Source organism: Chamaea fasciata, unplaced genomic scaffold (genome assembly GCF_029207755.1).
Source record: "Chamaea fasciata isolate MVZ Bird 193981 ecotype frontalis unplaced genomic scaffold, bChaFas1.0.hap1 SCAF_9, whole genome shotgun sequence".
Taxonomy (NCBI): Eukaryota; Metazoa; Chordata; class Aves; order Passeriformes; family Sylviidae; genus Chamaea; species Chamaea fasciata.
In genome coordinates this window covers 2,454,984-2,472,777 of record NW_027094094.1, presented here as the reverse complement: position 1 = coordinate 2,472,777, position 17,794 = coordinate 2,454,984, and the positions used below count along the sequence as shown (strand labels likewise).

Below are 17,794 nucleotides of genomic sequence, written 5' to 3'. Positions count from 1 at the left end.
TTAATGTCTGAGCAATTTTTAGATGAAGAATACGTGGCAAAAGCTTCGGTGATAAACCCAGGAGATTGGGAAATTGGAAACTTTTCGAGATGGGATTTTTTTTTTTGTTTTGTTTTGTTGCCTTGACAGAATTTTGCATATGCATAATGAATTTTAATGCTAGAATTATCTCCACTGCATTCTGCGGTCGACTCTATTATTATTATTATTATTATTGTGTGGCATTATCCTAAATAATGGATTCCTTCGCTTTGCTTTCTGCCAGGGGAGTTTCGTGGCCTGCATGACAGCCATCCTGAGGCAAATGGAGGATTATCACTATGCCCACTTGATCAAGACTTTTGGCAAGATGAGGTCGGATGTTGTGGTGAGTTTCGTTTGTTTTATCTCTTCATAAGATGCCTCAAAAAAACCTTTGGGTTTTTTTTTCCCCTGTTACTGGCCCTTAAATGCACTTGTGAGATGTGAACAAAATGCGTTGGGCATTGCAGATTTAATGTAAAATAATTATTTAGGCCCTGTGACACGCACGGGAGTACAGCTGGAGCTGTTCAGTGTTTTAAAACATGAGGCAGTGGGCTGGAGGCAGTTAAAAGAAAGCAGTAAAAAATAGTAGTGATGAGACATTACAAAAATCTGGTAAGGAAAGAAGAAACAGGATATAAAAAAGGCTTTCTTAGGAAAGGAACTTTCAGTGTTAAATCTTCCAGATGTCCTGATTTCATTTCTTGAAGCAGCTTTTACTTAGAGGTCTGCTGGCTCTCCCTTTTCCCTTTTATGCAAAACGCTTTCACCTTAAAGATGCCCTTAGTTGTTAAATAAGCAATAATAATTGTAATTTGTCTTCTCAGAGTGGTTGGGCAGCCTGGCTAAGGCAACAACCCAAGTTAATTAAAGCATAATGGAAGGGAGTTTATAGCTGAGGAGATAACTCTGTAATAACCTGGAAGTGCCACTGCCATGTGGCCGGGCAACCGGGGAGGGGACACCCAGCTCCTGGCTGAGCTCCAGCAGTCAGTGATGTCCCATCCCCACTGCCGCCGCTGCCACCCTGCGCGTGCTCCAGGCAGCTTCCACCTGGCTTTTAATCCCTCTTCACCTTCTCTTCTTCCTTCCAGCCCCACCAGAACAACACCAGGACTTGCCTTTGTGTCATTTCTGTTTCAAGTTTCCAGTTTGTCTTGAATTTGTGTTATTCTTTCTGTCTGTGCTGGGCAGGGTTTGAGCTCTTTGCCCTGTTGCAGATTTCAGGTGCTGAAGCCTCTTTCTGCACCTGCTCTGGCATCTCTAAAGCTCAGAGCTGATTTTAAATAATATTCCTTGAGGTGTGGAGGTTTGATGGAAGAGCATTGTTAATCCTGTGAGTAGTGGAAACTACAGGGAGTAAACTAAATTTTCATTTTTTTGTTGTTTTTTTTTTTTTTCCATTTTAAAGGTTTTTCCACTTCTTTAACCCAACAGTTTTTTGTGCCACTCTCATTTGACTCACCCAGTAGAACTGAAATCCAGGAGTCTTTGCTTCTAAACCCGGAGCTGGAGGTGAAAACTGCGCCTCCTATTGCAGAGGATTCCGTTTAATCACAAAGCAGTGATTTAGAACTGAGACTAAATTCAGCCAGGGAGAAATGAAACGTTTCTTCTTACCAAAAAAAAGGCAAGAAAGAGGGGAAATCTTAAGCTGTGGTTTCTTTTTCACCACTGGAGACCCTTAAATCTTCCTTCAGCCACTGCTCTTGCTCAAGCAGGAGTTGGAAGCTCAGGGCTGGAAGTGCTGGAGGAAACTTTATGGTCTGTGTTATGTAGGTGGCAGGTTTAGATTATTATAATGGTCATATTTGGCCTCAAAAGTCCATGAAAGGATGAGGTGGAGGGCAATAAAACTAGTCTTTTACCTCTCTGCAGAGTAGAGAGTTTAGATTTATTAAGGAATGTCTGTTCAAAGAGGAGTTTCTTGCTTTAAGATCCTTTCCAGCCCGAACTCTGCTGTGATTCTGTAAAATCAAAATCTGTGATTCTGCTGTCATCCTGAGATGAAACATTATCCGAGATCAGGGAGGTTGTTTCTGGGACTAACTGATTTTTTTTTCCTCTTTTTACTTGATAAAAAATATTTTTATTTGAGACACATGTGGTTTAGTTAACAAAAAATGCCTGGGAATGTTCTGCCATGTGGAGAATCTCAGGCGGAGCTCAGGCTGTTTCCTTTCCATCAGGAGATGGGGATTTTTTTGGGGTCTTACCTGCTGTGAATTCTATTTCCTATTAAATAGGATTTGTATTTGTAGTTGGAGAGAGAGCAGGAGTTGTAACCCTTCCTCCTTTAGTACAGGCTTTTCTGGTCAGAAATATTTGTCCTGCTTCCAGTTACACTAAAAATAAGCCGCTTTTTCTTGTCCTGGTGCCTTCCCTCTCTTCCCAGCCCCTCAAAAAACCCTGACTTTTCCTCATAAAATGAGGTTAATTCATCCAAACCATTTGCTTTTCAATGAGAACCAAAAAATGGAAAAAAAGAGCAGTAATATGAATACATAAACCCCAGGTGAGCATCAGGAGCCTTTTATTTGATCAATAATTAGCTCAGTTGTTAGAGAGCATTATTTAAAGTACCTGGGTGAGCGTGGGGTTATTAAAATGTAAATATCAGGGGTTGGAAATGCAGAGCTGAATCAGCAAAGTAGGTCAGAACCCCCAGGCTCAGGAAGGAACCAAATCATCAACAATGGGATTCTTTCCCGAAAACACAGGGAAAATGAGCAGAGGAATGTGCAGTTTGAGCTCTGAACTGGAGGCAGATTTTCCTGAGCTGGAGGAGAGGCTCTGGGGTGAGTGCGGCTGTGCACAGTGGTGACACCTGGACCTGGAGCAGCTCCAGACGTGCTGTCCCTCCTGTTCATGCCAAAGCTTCAGGATCTGGTTCTCTGAGCACGGTGCTGTTTGGTCAGAGGTTGGATTTGGTGGTCCTGGGGGGTCTTTTCCCACTTTACAGTCCTGGGATTCTGTGATCCTTGCTGGTGTTGTGTGGTGAAATGACAGAGGAGCTCTTTTACCAGGAGTGGTCTGTACATGGTGGAGCCCAGCACCCCGGAGTTCCCAGAATCCCAGATGTTGGGGGTTAGGTTTGTTCCTTCTTTCTCTAAAGAATTTTTTCCCCACGCTGGGGATGGAAGGGACCTCTGGAAATCACCCAGTGCCGGGGCAGGGGCCAGGTGGGTGGGGAATGACTCCGGAGGAGGAGGAGGAATTTCACGTTGCTTTGTGAAATAAGAAACATGGAGAGAGAATATTTGCCAGAGCCTCGAGGGACAGGACAAGGGGGAATGGATTCCACTGCCAGAGGGCAGGGACAGATGGGATTTTGGGAAGGAATTCCTGGCTGTGAGGGTGGGCAGGCCCTGGCACTGGGTGCCCAGAGCAGCTGTGGCTGCCCCTGGATCCCTGGCAGTGCCCAAGGCCAGGCTGGACATTCGGGCTTGGAGCAGCCTGGGACAATGGAAGGTGTGGACCAAGATGATCTTTAAGGTCCTTCCCACCCAAACCAGTCAGGAATTCTGGGATTCTTGATCTCAAAGCCGTGTCCTCAGGATCTGTGCAGCTCCCTGCATCCACTGACAGGGAGTTTCTGAGCCAGGAAAACTTTTGAACAGAGCAGTGGATTAAAGGATAAATCTGCTGGAGTTCCTGCCTCTCAGACCTGTAGAAAGACTGATGAGAGCAGGGACCTGAGATTGGTTTCTCACTGAAAAGGTTACACGGGAGCCGGTCTTAGTTAAAAGTCCAGTGGATGGAGCATATTGGGGATTTTTTTTGTAGGCATTTGACATTTTAAAGATAGACCAGATAAATACCATTACTGAGAAGCTGTATCAAAGGGAAGATATTCTAACCTTGGAATGAAAGTCCATTTTTATCTCTCTGTGAAGTGGATCAAGGACTTTCTGCATGAAGTTCTCTCTTCCCCTTTATCTTTCTCACAGCATTTGATATTGCTGAAATTTTTAGATAGCAATTACAGATTCCCAAATTGTAAGAGATGATTTACATTGTAAAGTACACGAAGTTTCTGGTCCAAGGAATTGTTTGTTTATAGCTGTGTGGAAATAATTTGCTTTATGCCGTTAAATTAACTTGTTCTTGGGCAAGTTTTCACTTGCAGAAGCGATTCCTGCTGCTCACTTTGGGGAGGATCCCTCTCAGTTTTGGGATGTCCAAACCATTTTTTGTCCTCTGCCCCAGGTGGGGGTGATGATTTGAGCTGGAACTTGTTTATATTTTAATACATAAATAATCTCCATTTCTGGAGAATATCCATGAAGGGAGGGATTATTCATCACCTGACTCCAGGGAGTATTTGTTAGTGCAATCATAGGAGTTAAATAAATATTTAGCTTTGGTTTTTTCCCCTCTTTCTATGAACCAATGTGCTTTTATCAACTTCCCAAGAGTGTTTCATGACAGGTGTGTCACAATCCACGAAGGAACTGGGAAATTTTGTCCGTAGTATGGAAAAAAACAATGATTTTTCCAGCAGGAACTCCTTTTGGATAACTGACGAACCAGTGCTTGGCCTCGATGAATCCCATGGGTTGCTTAAATGTGGGATTACTGCTGTTATAATTTCTGAAACGGAATTATTGTAAGATTTATGGGCATTGAGTAGGATTTAGGTGTGTTTTTTATGAAAAACAGCTTTTTTTCTTTTTTGAGGAAGCAGAGCACCAAGGCCCCTTTGGGGGGGCAGCCATTAATAACTGCCACCGTCCCTTGGGAGTTTTTCTGGTCCAGTTTTCTCCAGCTCTCGTCTCTTCTTCTAGGATTTCCTGATGGAAACGTTCATTATGTTCAAGAACCTCATTGGGAAGAACGTCTATCCCTTCGACTGGGTGATCATGAACATGATGCAGAACAAGTGAGTACAGAGGGAAAAGCTCCGGGGTTGCCTGGAAACAGCGACCACGAGGCTGCAGCCAGCCTGCCCTGCCTTCTCCTCCTCCTCTGATGCAAAGAATGATTGAGAAATTGGGGCTCTGGAGCAGCTTTTTAGTGGCCTGGTTTAGGGCTCTTGGAGTCCACCAAAAATTAAGGGTGGCTTCAGTCTGAGAAGCTGGATTTCGGAGCCAGCTGCAGGTGCAGTAAAATTCTATCCCTGTCTTATCATAATTCAGTTAATTCTGTGGAAGATAAATCGCATGTTCTGCATATGACCTCGAATTAGCTGGTGTTGTATGTCCAGGAATGATTTCATTGGTGTTACAAGAAAGAATTAAAAAAGCTTTTAAATCCAAATTCCGCCACCCCAGTAATGGAGAGAGAAGCTGAAGATGTTCCTAATGCTCATTTTTTTTTTTCCTCAATAATTGCAGTTCTGTCATTATTTAGCATTCCTTTGTGCAGTGTTTTATGCTGGTGACATTTTATTAAGTGTGTCAAATGCTTTTATGTGTACTGAGATGAAAGTATAAGGGAAAAACATTATATTTACCAGTTGCCTGGAGAAATCTCTTCTGCATTTACTGGAAGCTACTATGGCTGTAAAGTTGTCAGCGTCTCCTTATATAAAATCCTTAACCACAGCTCCTGCTCTCCTTATAAAAATGCACCATAACTTTAATCTTGGCTTCTGAAGTCTCCTTAACTCCCTAATAAAATGCATTCTGAATAAACAGGAGTCAGGAGATTGAGCCGTCTTCGGGCTCTTCCTGCTGGTTTGGAATGCTTGGGAAGCAGCTGGAGTTTGAAATAAGGAGCCCTTGGGAGAGCTGATGAGGAACGTCTGAAGCCCTTTGGATTTATTCCTTTTTTTTATTAATTGTGAAACTGGTTTTGCTTCAGCAACTCTTGAGTGTGTTGGGAAACCCTCCCAACATGTGTTTCCTGGGAACAGGACAACTCCGGGCTTCCTGAAGTTTGGGAGAGGTAGAAACAGGATTGTGAAGGTTGGTGTTCGGACATTCCTAATGCCTTGACTGGCATTGATAGGTGTGGACGGGGCAGTTACAGTGTGCTCAGTATTGCAGGGAGTGTTCCTTGTGCCAGCCCAGCACAGGAGGGACAAGGAGCTCATGGACAGGATCCAGAGGAGGCCACGGAGCTTCTCCAGGGCCTGGAGACCCTCTGGGACAGGCTGGGAGAGTTGGGGGTGCTCACCTGGAGAGGAGAAGCTCCAGGGAACCCTCAGAGCCCCTGCCAGGGCCTAAAGGGGCTCCAGGAGAGCTGGAGAGGGGCTGGGGACAAGGGATGGAGGGACAGGACATGGGGAATGGCTCCCAAGTGCCAGAGGGCAGGGCTGGATGGGAGATTGGGCAGGAATTGTTCCCTGGGAAGGTGGGGAGGGGCTGGGCTGGAATTCCCGGAGAAGCTGTGGCTGCCCCTGGATCCCTGGCAGTGTCCAAGGCCAGGTTGGACACTGGGGCTTGGAGCAGCCTGGGACAGTGGAAGGTGTCCCTGCCATGGCAGGGGTGGCACTGGATGAGATTTAAGGTCCATTCCCACCCAAACCAGTCAGGAATTGTGTTCTCTTCACATGATTGCCAGGTGACCTCCCAGTGTTCACTCAGGTGGGGGTTTCACCTCGGGTTTTATTTGGCACCGTGAAATTCTGGCCATACGAGTGAAAGAGCAAAGGTACAAACAGAACCTTTCCCTGCCAGTGGTTTTTTCCTTAAAGCTCAAGGGGATCCTTCCCCCAGGCAGTTCCTCATGGAAAATTAGGAGCAATACAAAGCACGATGGTTCACGGTTAGGACAGAGGCGTGGAATTTTTATCCTTAAAAATAGTCTTGTCTTCATCCCGTGCTGAACATGAAGTCCTGAGGAAGCAGAAATGAGATATGTTGATGATCTTTGATTCCTCCGTGCCTGTAGAATATCTGAGTAGTATTTAAAGTTAAAGCCAAAAGCATTTCCCAGTCTTTTTGGCGTTGAGGAGTTCCTTCAGACGTGCTAAGGGATGCTGTTCATCCGTCATTCCCTCATTCTTTCATTCCCATTGCACCAGCTCCTTTTGGAAACACTTCTCAATCAATTTCCACGCTTTTCATTTTTCCTGTGGGGTTTAACGTGGTTTCCAAACCCAGAAAGCTGCGTTGTAAAATACCTTGTTTTGTCCATCTGCTCCATTTATTTCCACCCTTATAAAGTTTTATTGAAGAAAACCAGATGAAATTTAACAGGAGGTTCTGTCTTTTAAAGCTGTGGTGTCCCCTTCATAGAAATAACTCTGAACGTGAAATTTTGTGTCATTTTTGAAAGCACCTCCTTGGGCAGTTTCTGTGCCAGGAGCCAAATCAAGGGAACTAGATTTTAAATGTCTCCACAATTTCATTTGTTTCCTGCATGGAATGTATCTGGCAGTGTGAAACAACGGGAAAAAGACTAAAAATAGCTGGAAAATTGAGCTCTAATTCCGCTTTTAGACCAGTCCTTGAGGAGGTTTCTCCCAAAGCTCTTCTCCATGCAGGGTTTTGCCTCCAGATTAAGACAGTCTGGATTAAGCAGTGGCTTCAAATATTCTGGGTGAGATAAAATTGTAGCCATGGGGAAAGAGGGAAAATGGAGAAATACATGTTAACGACTTGCAAATATAAGTTTAGTTCCAATTTAGTATTATATTTTGTTGACCTTCACTAGGAGGATAAATATATAGAATTATATATTTCGTATATATTATATATAAAAAAATTCTGCACACTCATTAATAGTGACAGGAATTACTTTGAAAACTTTGTCTGCCTGTTTTTGGTGCAGTGCATGAAAACATCAGGGTCCTCTCTCCTTCTTGCCTGCCAGTCTTGTTGTTCCAGGCTCAGGATCACATCCCAAATTCAGAATCACATCCCAGGTTCAGGATCACATCCCAAGCCTTTGTTCCAACACCACAGGGAGTCAGGCTGTGTTCCCACCTTGCATGCCAAAATGAACACAAGAAACCTTCATCTCTAACAAGAAAATTCTTCCTTTTGTTGTAAAACTTCATTTACTGACCTGTCTAATGTAGTAAAATTCTCATTTTAGCAAAGCAGTTTGTTGATTCGGAGCCCGAGGTTTTGGTGTTACCAATTTGATGGAATTGCCACCAGTGTGTTCAATGTGTGAAATTGTTTTGCAGGTGGCTGATCAGCATTTTGGGGGTAAAAGAATTCATTTTGGGAGCAAAAGAAGAGAATATTCGAACTCGTGCAGTGTTTTTTACTTTCATTTCCAAATTTGGCTCCAGATCAGGCCCTGGTTTACTGCAAACAACAATATCCAAGGAAAGGAGATGGAAAAAACCACTGAGGGATGACGGAGATGGATAAGGAACCATGAAAGGCACTTTTGAAACAGCTCCTTGTAAGGAGGAGCTGGGAATGTCTTATAATTCCTTTTAGGATACTTGTCCACCTTTAAATTCCAGCTGCTGTAGGGTTTGTAGGGTTTGTCTGTGCCCACATTTTCAGGAAGAGTTATTCCTATTCAAGCCATACTATCTGTATTTCAGAGTTTTCAGCGATCAGGGAGTTTTCCTGTGTTTCTGGACGGGGCTGGGAAGTGCTTTGGAGGCAGATTCTTCATTCCAGGCATCTCCAGGAAAACACAGAGGAGTTAGAACTGTAACTGTTGGAACTGTAAAAGCAGTTCCAAAAAAAGGCAGAGAGATTTTGTCTTGTTTCCATCTCCCCCATCGAAACCATGTTTCTGAAACGATTCCGAAATGTTTTCGAAATTGTTTTTAACTTTTGTCGGAAGCTGACAAGCTAAACTTAGGTTCCTCCTAAACACATAACTCAGAACATGAAAGCAATTCCTCCCTACGGTTCCGTAAATGAAAATAATTTAGTCTTTGGTCTTACTTTTGGCATTTGAGACAATTCAGTTCCTTTGGTAGGACCTTATGATATATTAATTTGTAGCTGCTACTTTCATCTGCAGCTGTGCCAGTGGAAGCTGAGTTGCCTGTGAAAAAGGAATTTGATGTTTGCTGTTCTATTTTTTGTTTCTAATGTCCACATTTACATAAAATACCTGTTTGTTTTGCCTTTTGAAGTCGGAGAGAAAGGGATGAGATGCTCTCAGTGAAAACCAGGTTTCTTGTGTCTATTCTGGTTTTTCCCCCCCCCCGGAAGAAATAGAGCTGGCCTGGGGAGGGAATCTGGAGGGTGTTACCTGTTGTGTCAGGGAGGGTTGGATATCAGGTGAAGATTCTTCCCAAAGGGTGGTTGGGCACTGGAAGATCTCCCCAGGGAATTGTCACAGCCCCAAACTCTGCTCAGCAGCAACAGAAGTATTCCTGCATTATGCCCCCTGTTCCCAGCACAAATCCAAACGACCACCCCACACCTTCCATGAGGAAAATGCTTTCAACCCCACCCAAACCCACCCCACCAGCCCAGAATCTCAATGAATTTTCCGTGTGAAAAGCCAAAAAAAAAACAACAAAGCCTTGCAAAGAGGAGGACAAAGGACGGGGGAGATGCTCTGGATAAACACGTCCTGGAATGTTTATTTTTGGAGCTTGCAGGGAAATGTAGGCAGTTGTGCTGCCTGGTTGTCATAGCAGTACCTGTCAGCTCCGTGCTGTGCTCTCAGAGTTACCCCCAGTGATGTTTGTGACCGTCCATCAGCAGTGGGCAAACCCTGACGTGCGTCAGGAGCCGCAGAAACTTCCGCGGAACCTTCCGAAGGTTCAGCAGCCTCTGAGCTGATCCTTCCTGACAAGTCACCCAAAGCCAAAATGAAATCAGGGTTTAGCTTATGGAAATTCGGCTTAATTGCCATATTCTGCTGGGTTCCAGGCAGGCTTATGGAAACAAAAGCGGGATGGTTTTAATAAATGTATGAAAATAGGCTCTTTGCACTTACATAATTGACCAGTCAAGTTGCATCCATCAGATCAGTGCAAGTGCAAAAGCTCTTATTTAAAAAATCCATCCCCAGCTCCTGCTGGATGTGGGGTAGTTTTCATAACAGGGGAAAAGAGGCCAGGAGGATGGCAAAGATTCTGGATTGAAAACTCCAGGGAAAGCAGGGCACCCCACAGTTACAGAGTCTATCAGGTGTTATTAAATCTGTGGGATTGGGGTGTAGGGAGCAGAAAAAAAGCTTTAAAATCATAATTTCATTTCCCAAATCCCTTCAGGAGTTCAAGCCTGTGTTAATTCCATGTTCAAAGATATTATTCATGGCCTTAAATTGCTCCAGGGGAGGTTTGGGTTGGAGATTGGGGAAAATGCTTTCATGGAATGAGTTGTCAAGCACTCCCCAGGGCTGTGGTGGAGCCCCCATCTCTGGAAGTGTTCCAAAAACATCTGGAACACGGTGGGTTGAGGGTTGGACTCAATGACCTGAAAGGTTTTTTCTAACCTTAACCACTCAATTTTATGATTAGTGGTTGTTCCATGAAAATCCACGTTTATAACTGGGGCCCTGATCACTGAAATCTTCCCTCAATATGTGTTTTAGTGGAACACGGTAACTCGTTTACATTTCCAAATTGGAATTGGGATGAAGGAAGTGTTTGAAATGCAATTATGCTTTAGGAGGCCGAGGGATGCATTGTTTCAAGAGTTTGAACAGTACAAAAAGCTTGGATTAGAAGGAATTGCTGCTACTTTTCCTGACTATTAATGCATTTCCTACAGGCCTCTGTGCTTACTTAGAAAGTTTAAGAGTCCAGACGTGCAGCTTGAACAATCCAATAATTTAATTCAGGGCTGGGATGCAATAAGACTTCAAATGGGAGCAATTTTGTTTGTCTTTGGTGCTGAATATTCTCTGTATAGAAAAACCTCCCACTAATTTCCCATGTATAGACTGAGGATAACAATTTTCAGAGCTCGTAACTTCCTTAGGAGCCGCTTCTCAAAATCAACTCGAGTGCCCCAAGGTTTGCTCCTCATCTGGGAATAAAAGACACGAATGCACATTGATAAATCATCTGAAATTTCTGTACACGCAGGGATTTTTTGTTTTGCTCTCCATAAAAGCCTGTTGCATAATGTACTGACCTTTTCAGGAAAGACCTTGCAGGATTTTTGCTTTAGCATTGTACCTGTCAGCTTAACTGCACAGGAAAATGAATACACTTGACTGTGTTTGAAATAACAGGGTATTTTCTTATTCAAAGAGCTGAGATTACTCGGAGGAATGTTCTTCAGCAGGTGGTCTTTTCCCTTGGTGGTCTCCACCCCGTAGCAGGTGGTTTTCTCCCAGCCTTTGGAGTTAGAAATGTCCCTGGCATTGGTGGGATATTGATGATGGTGTGGTTGTGAGAACTGATGAGCAGCTGGGGCAGCCCAGTGGATTTCATGATCTGGTTTTTCTCCTTAATTTCTGTAATCTGTGATCACCTAGGATGGAGAAGTCAAGGAAGGAGGACAGGGTTAGATGGGACTTTGGGAAGAAATTCTTCCCTGTGAGGGTGGTGAGGAGCTGGGATGGAATTCCCCGAGAAGATGTGGCTGCCCCTGGATCCCTGGAAATGTCCAAGGCCAGGCTGGACGGGACTTGGAGCACCCTGGGATAAGGGAAGATGTCCCTGTCGTGGAAGGGCTGGGAATGGGCTGAGATTTAAGATCTTTCCAACCCAAACCAGTCTGGGATTCTGAGAAGCGCCCGCTGAAGCTGCCAATGTTGGGATGTGGGTGTGGGATGTCCCAGCGCTCCCAAATCCACCTGCTCCTTTTATGAGCGCTCCTTCCATCTGTTTGGGTCATGATTAATGCCTTCTGGGGTCTCGAGGTGGGATAATCATTTCCAGCACTGGAATAATCACCTTGTTGATCGTAATTGTATCATCTTAATTATGGTTTTCGTGTGTTGGGAGCCGTGTTGGGATTTTGGGAGTATTTCCTGCAGCGAGGTGGGCTTGGGCTGGTGACCATGTCCAGCATCTGCTGTGATGCTGCTTCTTCTGGATTTTATAACTCTTCTTTCCTTGACAAAGACATTTTCCTGTCCCTAAAGGTGGATGGGATTTGGTGTCCTGCCAGGGATGGAGGTCACGGACTGTAAAACCAGGAGAAGGCTGTTGGAGGTCCTCTTCATCCTAAAACACAACTTGCTTTTAATTTTGCTTCCAGAATATCACTGTGGAGCATTGGCTCCTCCTTCATTGCTCAGCAGCAGCCCCGTGACACCTCAGCTTTGATTTGCCGCAAGAAAATTCCGGTGACTTGGAAGCAAAGAATTGTTTGGGAACAGCTCTTCCTACACTAGGAAGAAACACAGAGGGATAAAATGATCCCGACTGCCTGCTGCTGTCCTTGAGTTCAAGGGGAAAAGGGTGAACGAAGAGTTTTTTAGAGATTTTTTTTTCCATCTTTTCTTCTGTTAAAAGAAGAAATTTTTGCTATTTTTGGCACCTTGTGAAGTTTTAGGTAGCAAGGCGGCACTGAGGTGTAGACCTGGAAGATTCCTGGGCATGACCTGGTTGTCCTCGTTGGAATGGGAGCAAATTGAATCCCTTCTAAACCTTTTGAGTGCTCCATGTGTCTTAAAAAGCTGGGAACTTCAAGGGATCTGTGGGTTTATCACGGAATTGTTGAGGTTGGGGAAGAGCTCTTGAGATCAGAGTCCACCATCACCCCAGCAGTACCTCCTCATCCTCAAATCACACATCCACACGTTTTTTGAACATTTCCAGGAATGTGGTCTCCACCACTGCCTTGCTGGACAACCTTTTCCATGAAGAAATTTTCTCTAATATCCAACCTAAACATCCCCTGGCACAACTTGAGGCCGTTTCCTCTCCTCCTGTCACTGTTACTTAGGATAATCTTGAATCCAGGGGACCTCCCATGTTACTGCTGTGGCTTTTTTCCATGGATATTACACAGGGAATCACAGGCAGGAGTGGCTGCTCCTCCCAAACACCTCCCTGGTGTGTTTTACCTGCTCTCAAGTCACGAGCAGTTGAGAGGCACCTCCCAGTCTGTCATTTCCCAGAATGGCTCAGAAATGGGAGATTTTAAGGCTATTTTAAGGAAAAATAGGGCACAAGGAGCTGCACACAGCCGAGTGAAAGAGGCAGCGTGGCTCAACTGCTCCGCTAAGAACAAGCAAGAGAATGTTGAAAATGGCTTTTTATTCCTCACTTTTTGGAACCATCACCCACAGGATGCTGTGGATGGCTGGTTTCCTTTGTTTTTAACAAGATCCTTGGAAAGCCGACTCATTTTTTTGGCTATTTGCCCTCTTTTTTTTTTTTTTTTTTTTTTTTTTTTTTCCCCCAGCTTGCATCTTGCTGGTGTTGAGAGCTGCTGGGTTTAACGCATTGTTTTGAAAGAAAGCTGTAAGAGGTTATTAGCCTGTGTGTCGTGGTAATTCTCTGCTTAGAGCTAATTGAGACCTGAAGAAGCCTTGCCAAAGTAATTTCAAATGGAACACGATGATTCCAATATTATTTTCCCTTCTGGAATCTAAACCTGGGTTGACATTAAGGTACTTTGGGATGACTGTGCTCAGAGGCCTTTTACCAGCCAATATCATTATCAGTTTGGGTTTTATGATTATTTTTTTTTAAATCAAATTAAGCAAGAAGAATTCAATGTATTGTGCAGTAAATGATGGACAATAATGTTGTTACGTGTTTTTGGGTTTTGTTTTGTGCTCTAATGACTTCAGGAGTAGCAGAAACCCTTGGCAGTTTGCATTTCCTCAGACAGATCCTTTAGTGTAAGCCTTCCTTTAATTTAAAGTTTTCTTACAATTTCCTAATTACGACTGAAAAAAAAAACCCCTTAACTGTCATTTTAAATTTTACATTTTATTTCGTGATTCTAATGTTCTTTTCTCCACTGCTGCCTGAGCCCACTCCAGAGGCCCTGGTGTGCAGATACTCAAAGTTTAGCTCTCTCTGAGATGAGCTCATGAACATTTGAATCCACATTATTGTACCAGTGTGGGTGTTTGGGATGAAGCTTCATCCGAGTATTTGCTTTCTCATTTCATGGAGCTTTGGGGACTTCTCCAGCTTTATTCAGCTTTTCCTGGCTCCTCACAGCCAGTTTTGGTGCCTGCAGCATCACATTCATTAGGACCACCCGGAGGAGTTTTGCTCCGAAGGTTCCCACAGGAAGAATGATCCCTGGGACCAAAACCAAGACTGAGAAAATGATGATGGTGCCCTTTGGTGGTGGCAATCCAAAGACCATGGAGCATCCTGGTGGCACTTGGGGACACAGGTCAGGGGTGGCTTTGGGATGCCAGGTTGGACTCGATCATCTTACAGGCCTTTTCCAACCTAAATAATCCCATGATTCTGTGGTGGAAGGGAAAAACGTTCTACCTTAGCACCCAAACCCACCTGGATGTGGTATTGCAGTTATAAATTGGAATTCTGCTGCCCTGACTGCTCATTTCGTGCACATTTAACCCCCCAGGAAGGGTGTCCACGTCACAGCCCCAAATACGAAACGTTCTGGGATGTTTTTAGCACAGGATGTAAGGCATGAGCACGATGTGGGAACACTCGGTGCTTAGAAAAGCAGCAGCCTGAAGGAGGTAATTAAATAAAGCTGAAGGTGTTAAATCCCAGAGCAGGGCTCCATTTTTACCAAGTCAAAGCTAACACCACGTGATGTTTATTTTTAACAGGGAAGGTGTAGCAACTTTCACTTCAAATCATTATTTTTTCCACGTCAGCATCGTTTCAGTTAGTACCACTGCCCATTTAAAAACACCCAGGGAGTGAAATATGGGCTGCTTTTTCACACTTGGGGCTTATTCATCTTTTTCCAGGATGGAAAAAAACCCCAGTGTTTCAGTCTTGAAAAGTAACAAAAAGTGGTTGTTTGGATATTATTTTCAGGCTTAAATGCATTTTTGGCTGTTAGTCTGGAATTCAGATTTCTGTAGGGAGCTTTGCACTGAAATTCTGCGGGCTTGACCATCAATGAGTGGCTTCAGGATTTTCAACACTTAGAGCAGCTTGACTAAAGAGAGATGTCGTACATAAAATAGTACTTTAAAATAGTACTGAAATACTATAAAATAGTACTTTGCACTTAATGTATTATTTTTTTAATCATTCACAAGATTAATGTCCAACCCAGTTATTAATTTAGTACAATTTGGGTAAAATATGGCTAAAACCCTGCTTGCCTTTACCTTGCCAACACATTCCTATTCTGAATTTTCATCTTTTTCAATGACTGACAATGGTGCAGTCAATTTTGGCTTCTGAGAGCAGCAGCCTCAATGCTTAAAAAGCCAGCGAGGCCTTTTCTGGGGTTATGAAATTTTAGGATCAGAAATATTTCATGAACATATTCTCGAAAACAAGCTTTTACAGTTGGAGTATGAGAAAGCACAGCCGCTGTAGGAAAAACTGGAGGGTTTTTTTTTTAAAGAAAGAAGGAAATTATTCATGCTCTGACGTAACAGATGAGTGATTGTAGGGCAGGAAGAGTTTAAAGCATATTTAGGGAGAAAAGAGGTGCCAGATCATTGGCTATCACCAGTTTGAAGGTTTATATCACTGAATATAAGCACTGAAAAGTCATCTTCTCTCTCTCTCTCGCAGTGCATTGCAGGCAGAGCTTGAGCTCAGCCTTTCTTGATGGATGTTTCTCCTTTTCCATCAGAAGTGTTACAGGAAAGCGGGCACTTGCAGGTAGTAAAACAGAGATATTTCTAGATCCTGGGTTGAACAGGCCGAGCTGAGAAGATAAATTCATGATTTTTTAACATTAACCAGAATGAGAGCATCTTTAGGATACAGGTGATGGATATAGATTATCATTGGTGTTAGAAAATATCCATCCTGGGGCACACACTGTGCAAATCCTCTTCCTTGGGCGGCTGAACTTTAAACTTCCAGCGTGTTTTTCATTTGGGATGCTCCAAGCAATAACATGAAAGATATTAAAAGCAAACCTTTTCCTTCTTTAAATTCCTTGTATATAAACATTCACCAAATGCCTGTGGAGCTGCAAAGGGAATTTACTGTCAGTGTGTTCAGGGATCTGTTTGGATTTGCTCTGCCTGGGACAGGAGCTTTGCTCTGCCAGCTTTTTCAGATATTTTTTTTTTGTCCTGGATGCGTGGGAAGGGTTTCCCCCTGCATCTTCCATCTTTCCCAGAGCCTGTCCCTGTTCCCAGCCTGCATCCAGAGCATCCAAGCACTCTGGAAATGCCTTTGCTGTTCCTGTTCTGACCTTCCCCACCCTCGCTGGTGACTGGGGAGAGCACCCACCTGCCCCGTGTGGGAGTTGTTTGCTGCTTTCCAGCAGCTCCAGGGAAAGGACAAAATAATAATGTCTGGCTGCTGCAGAAGGCGTGAAAAGTGTCATTTCTCCGGTCACTGTGGTTATCAGTGACATGAAAAGTTTCTCTCTCTCTGCAAGTGGCTTCAGAGAGAGGGAGCTGAGGTGGAGCCCCTGATCCCATCTCTGCTCCAACTCCCTGTGGAGCTCCCGGGTGACAGAGCCACCTCTCCATAACCCACAGCACTCCTGTGGTACAGCATCATGCCCTGGCTCAGTTTGTGGAGTTTGGGGCAGTTCAGTTGGCTTGGGCAGCTCTCTGCTGGCTCAGGTGTCCCCTGGCTGCCTGCAGCTGTGCAGAGCCAGCACTAAAGCTCTGCCTGGTGGGGAATTTGGGTGGGAATGCACAGGGCAGGAGAAGTCTTCTGGAGCATGAGCGCTGAAACGCATCACAGCATATCCTCAAAAACTGGGAATTGAGTGCAGCAGATGGGCTCCTGCAGAGGCCTCCTTCACAGGAAGGGATGGATGGATGGATGGATGGATGGATGGATGGATGGATGGATGGACAAACTGCTCAGGAAGCAGAAAAGGCTTCAACAGTTGTATCCTCCCCTCCATCCCTGTTTTGAATTTAATTTCTTTTTTCCTCATCTTCCATGTGAAAAAGTATTTTGGTTCTTGTCACAGTTGGAGGAACAGTGATTCTGTGTTAACAACAAAAAAATCACCTTTCTGACATTATGCATTTCTTAATGCTGGAATTTTCCTTCTGAGGTCTCAGGCACTCCCTGGGTTTGTTCCTCTCTGTGTTTGACTGTTAAAATGTATTTACTTTGCATGATTTCCCTGTATCTGGCCCGGTCACGTCTGCAGTATGTGAGGTTTAACAGAAGCACTCCAAAAAAAAAAAAAAAAAAAAAAGATGCAGAGAAGATAATTGATGATTTTCTGACAGTTCACTCATAGAGATACCCAAACAGAAACATTTCTGGGATGAATTTCAGTTGCATGTTCACGTCAGTGAGGTTTTTAAGGGAAGTGTGATACTACGATGGCTTTGTGAGGATTCACTCTCCTTCCCACACTTGTCTCATGTTCTTCCTTCTGGACTGTCTTGCGTCTTCTCATGCAGAAACCACATTTCATTTTTAAAAATCCAAGTGAAATTGCCAACTGTCAGAACCAAACAGGCTTTCTGTAAGTTCTTCTTGAACGTGGACTAACTTTATTTGTCAGACTATTTTTGACAATGTGCTTCTCCCACAGCCACTTCAGTCGTGTTTCCTCGAGGAAAACAAGGAAAAAGTTTCCGTAAGGAAAAGTATTTCCATCTTTGAGATATGAATCACAGTTATTACCTGATATTTGGTGTCGTGCTGGGCTGTACTTTTCCTGTTTTGATGCAGCCTCAAGCACTTTTTAGACTTAGAGATGTGCACTCAGCGCTTGCCAGTGTTGGTATCCTTGAAAATAATATTCCTTAGCCAGAGTTTTCTGTTCTACATAAACCTGTAATTTTCAGTGTTTTTGGCAGGATTTAAGGATTTTAGGTTCTTTAAGAATGATACTTCATCTTTTCCAGTTTGTCCAAAGCTCCAAAGTCTCTTTCT

The 17,794-nt window shown here is 43.9% G+C and overlaps 1 protein-coding gene across 3 annotated transcripts in view; it reads left to right on the top strand.

Moving 5' to 3' along the window:
- The window catches only part of DOCK1 (dedicator of cytokinesis 1), a 267,474-nt gene that overhangs the window by 148,868 nt on the left and 100,812 nt on the right, over positions 1 to 17,794 (top strand). For all 3 annotated transcript variants that reach the window (XM_066190723.1, XM_066190724.1, XM_066190722.1), the window contains exons 28-29: positions 266 to 367; positions 4,812 to 4,906. In XM_066190723.1, the coding sequence (XP_066046820.1) occupies positions 266 to 367; positions 4,812 to 4,906 (197 nt within the window). The remainder of the gene's footprint in view (positions 1 to 265; positions 368 to 4,811; positions 4,907 to 17,794) is intronic.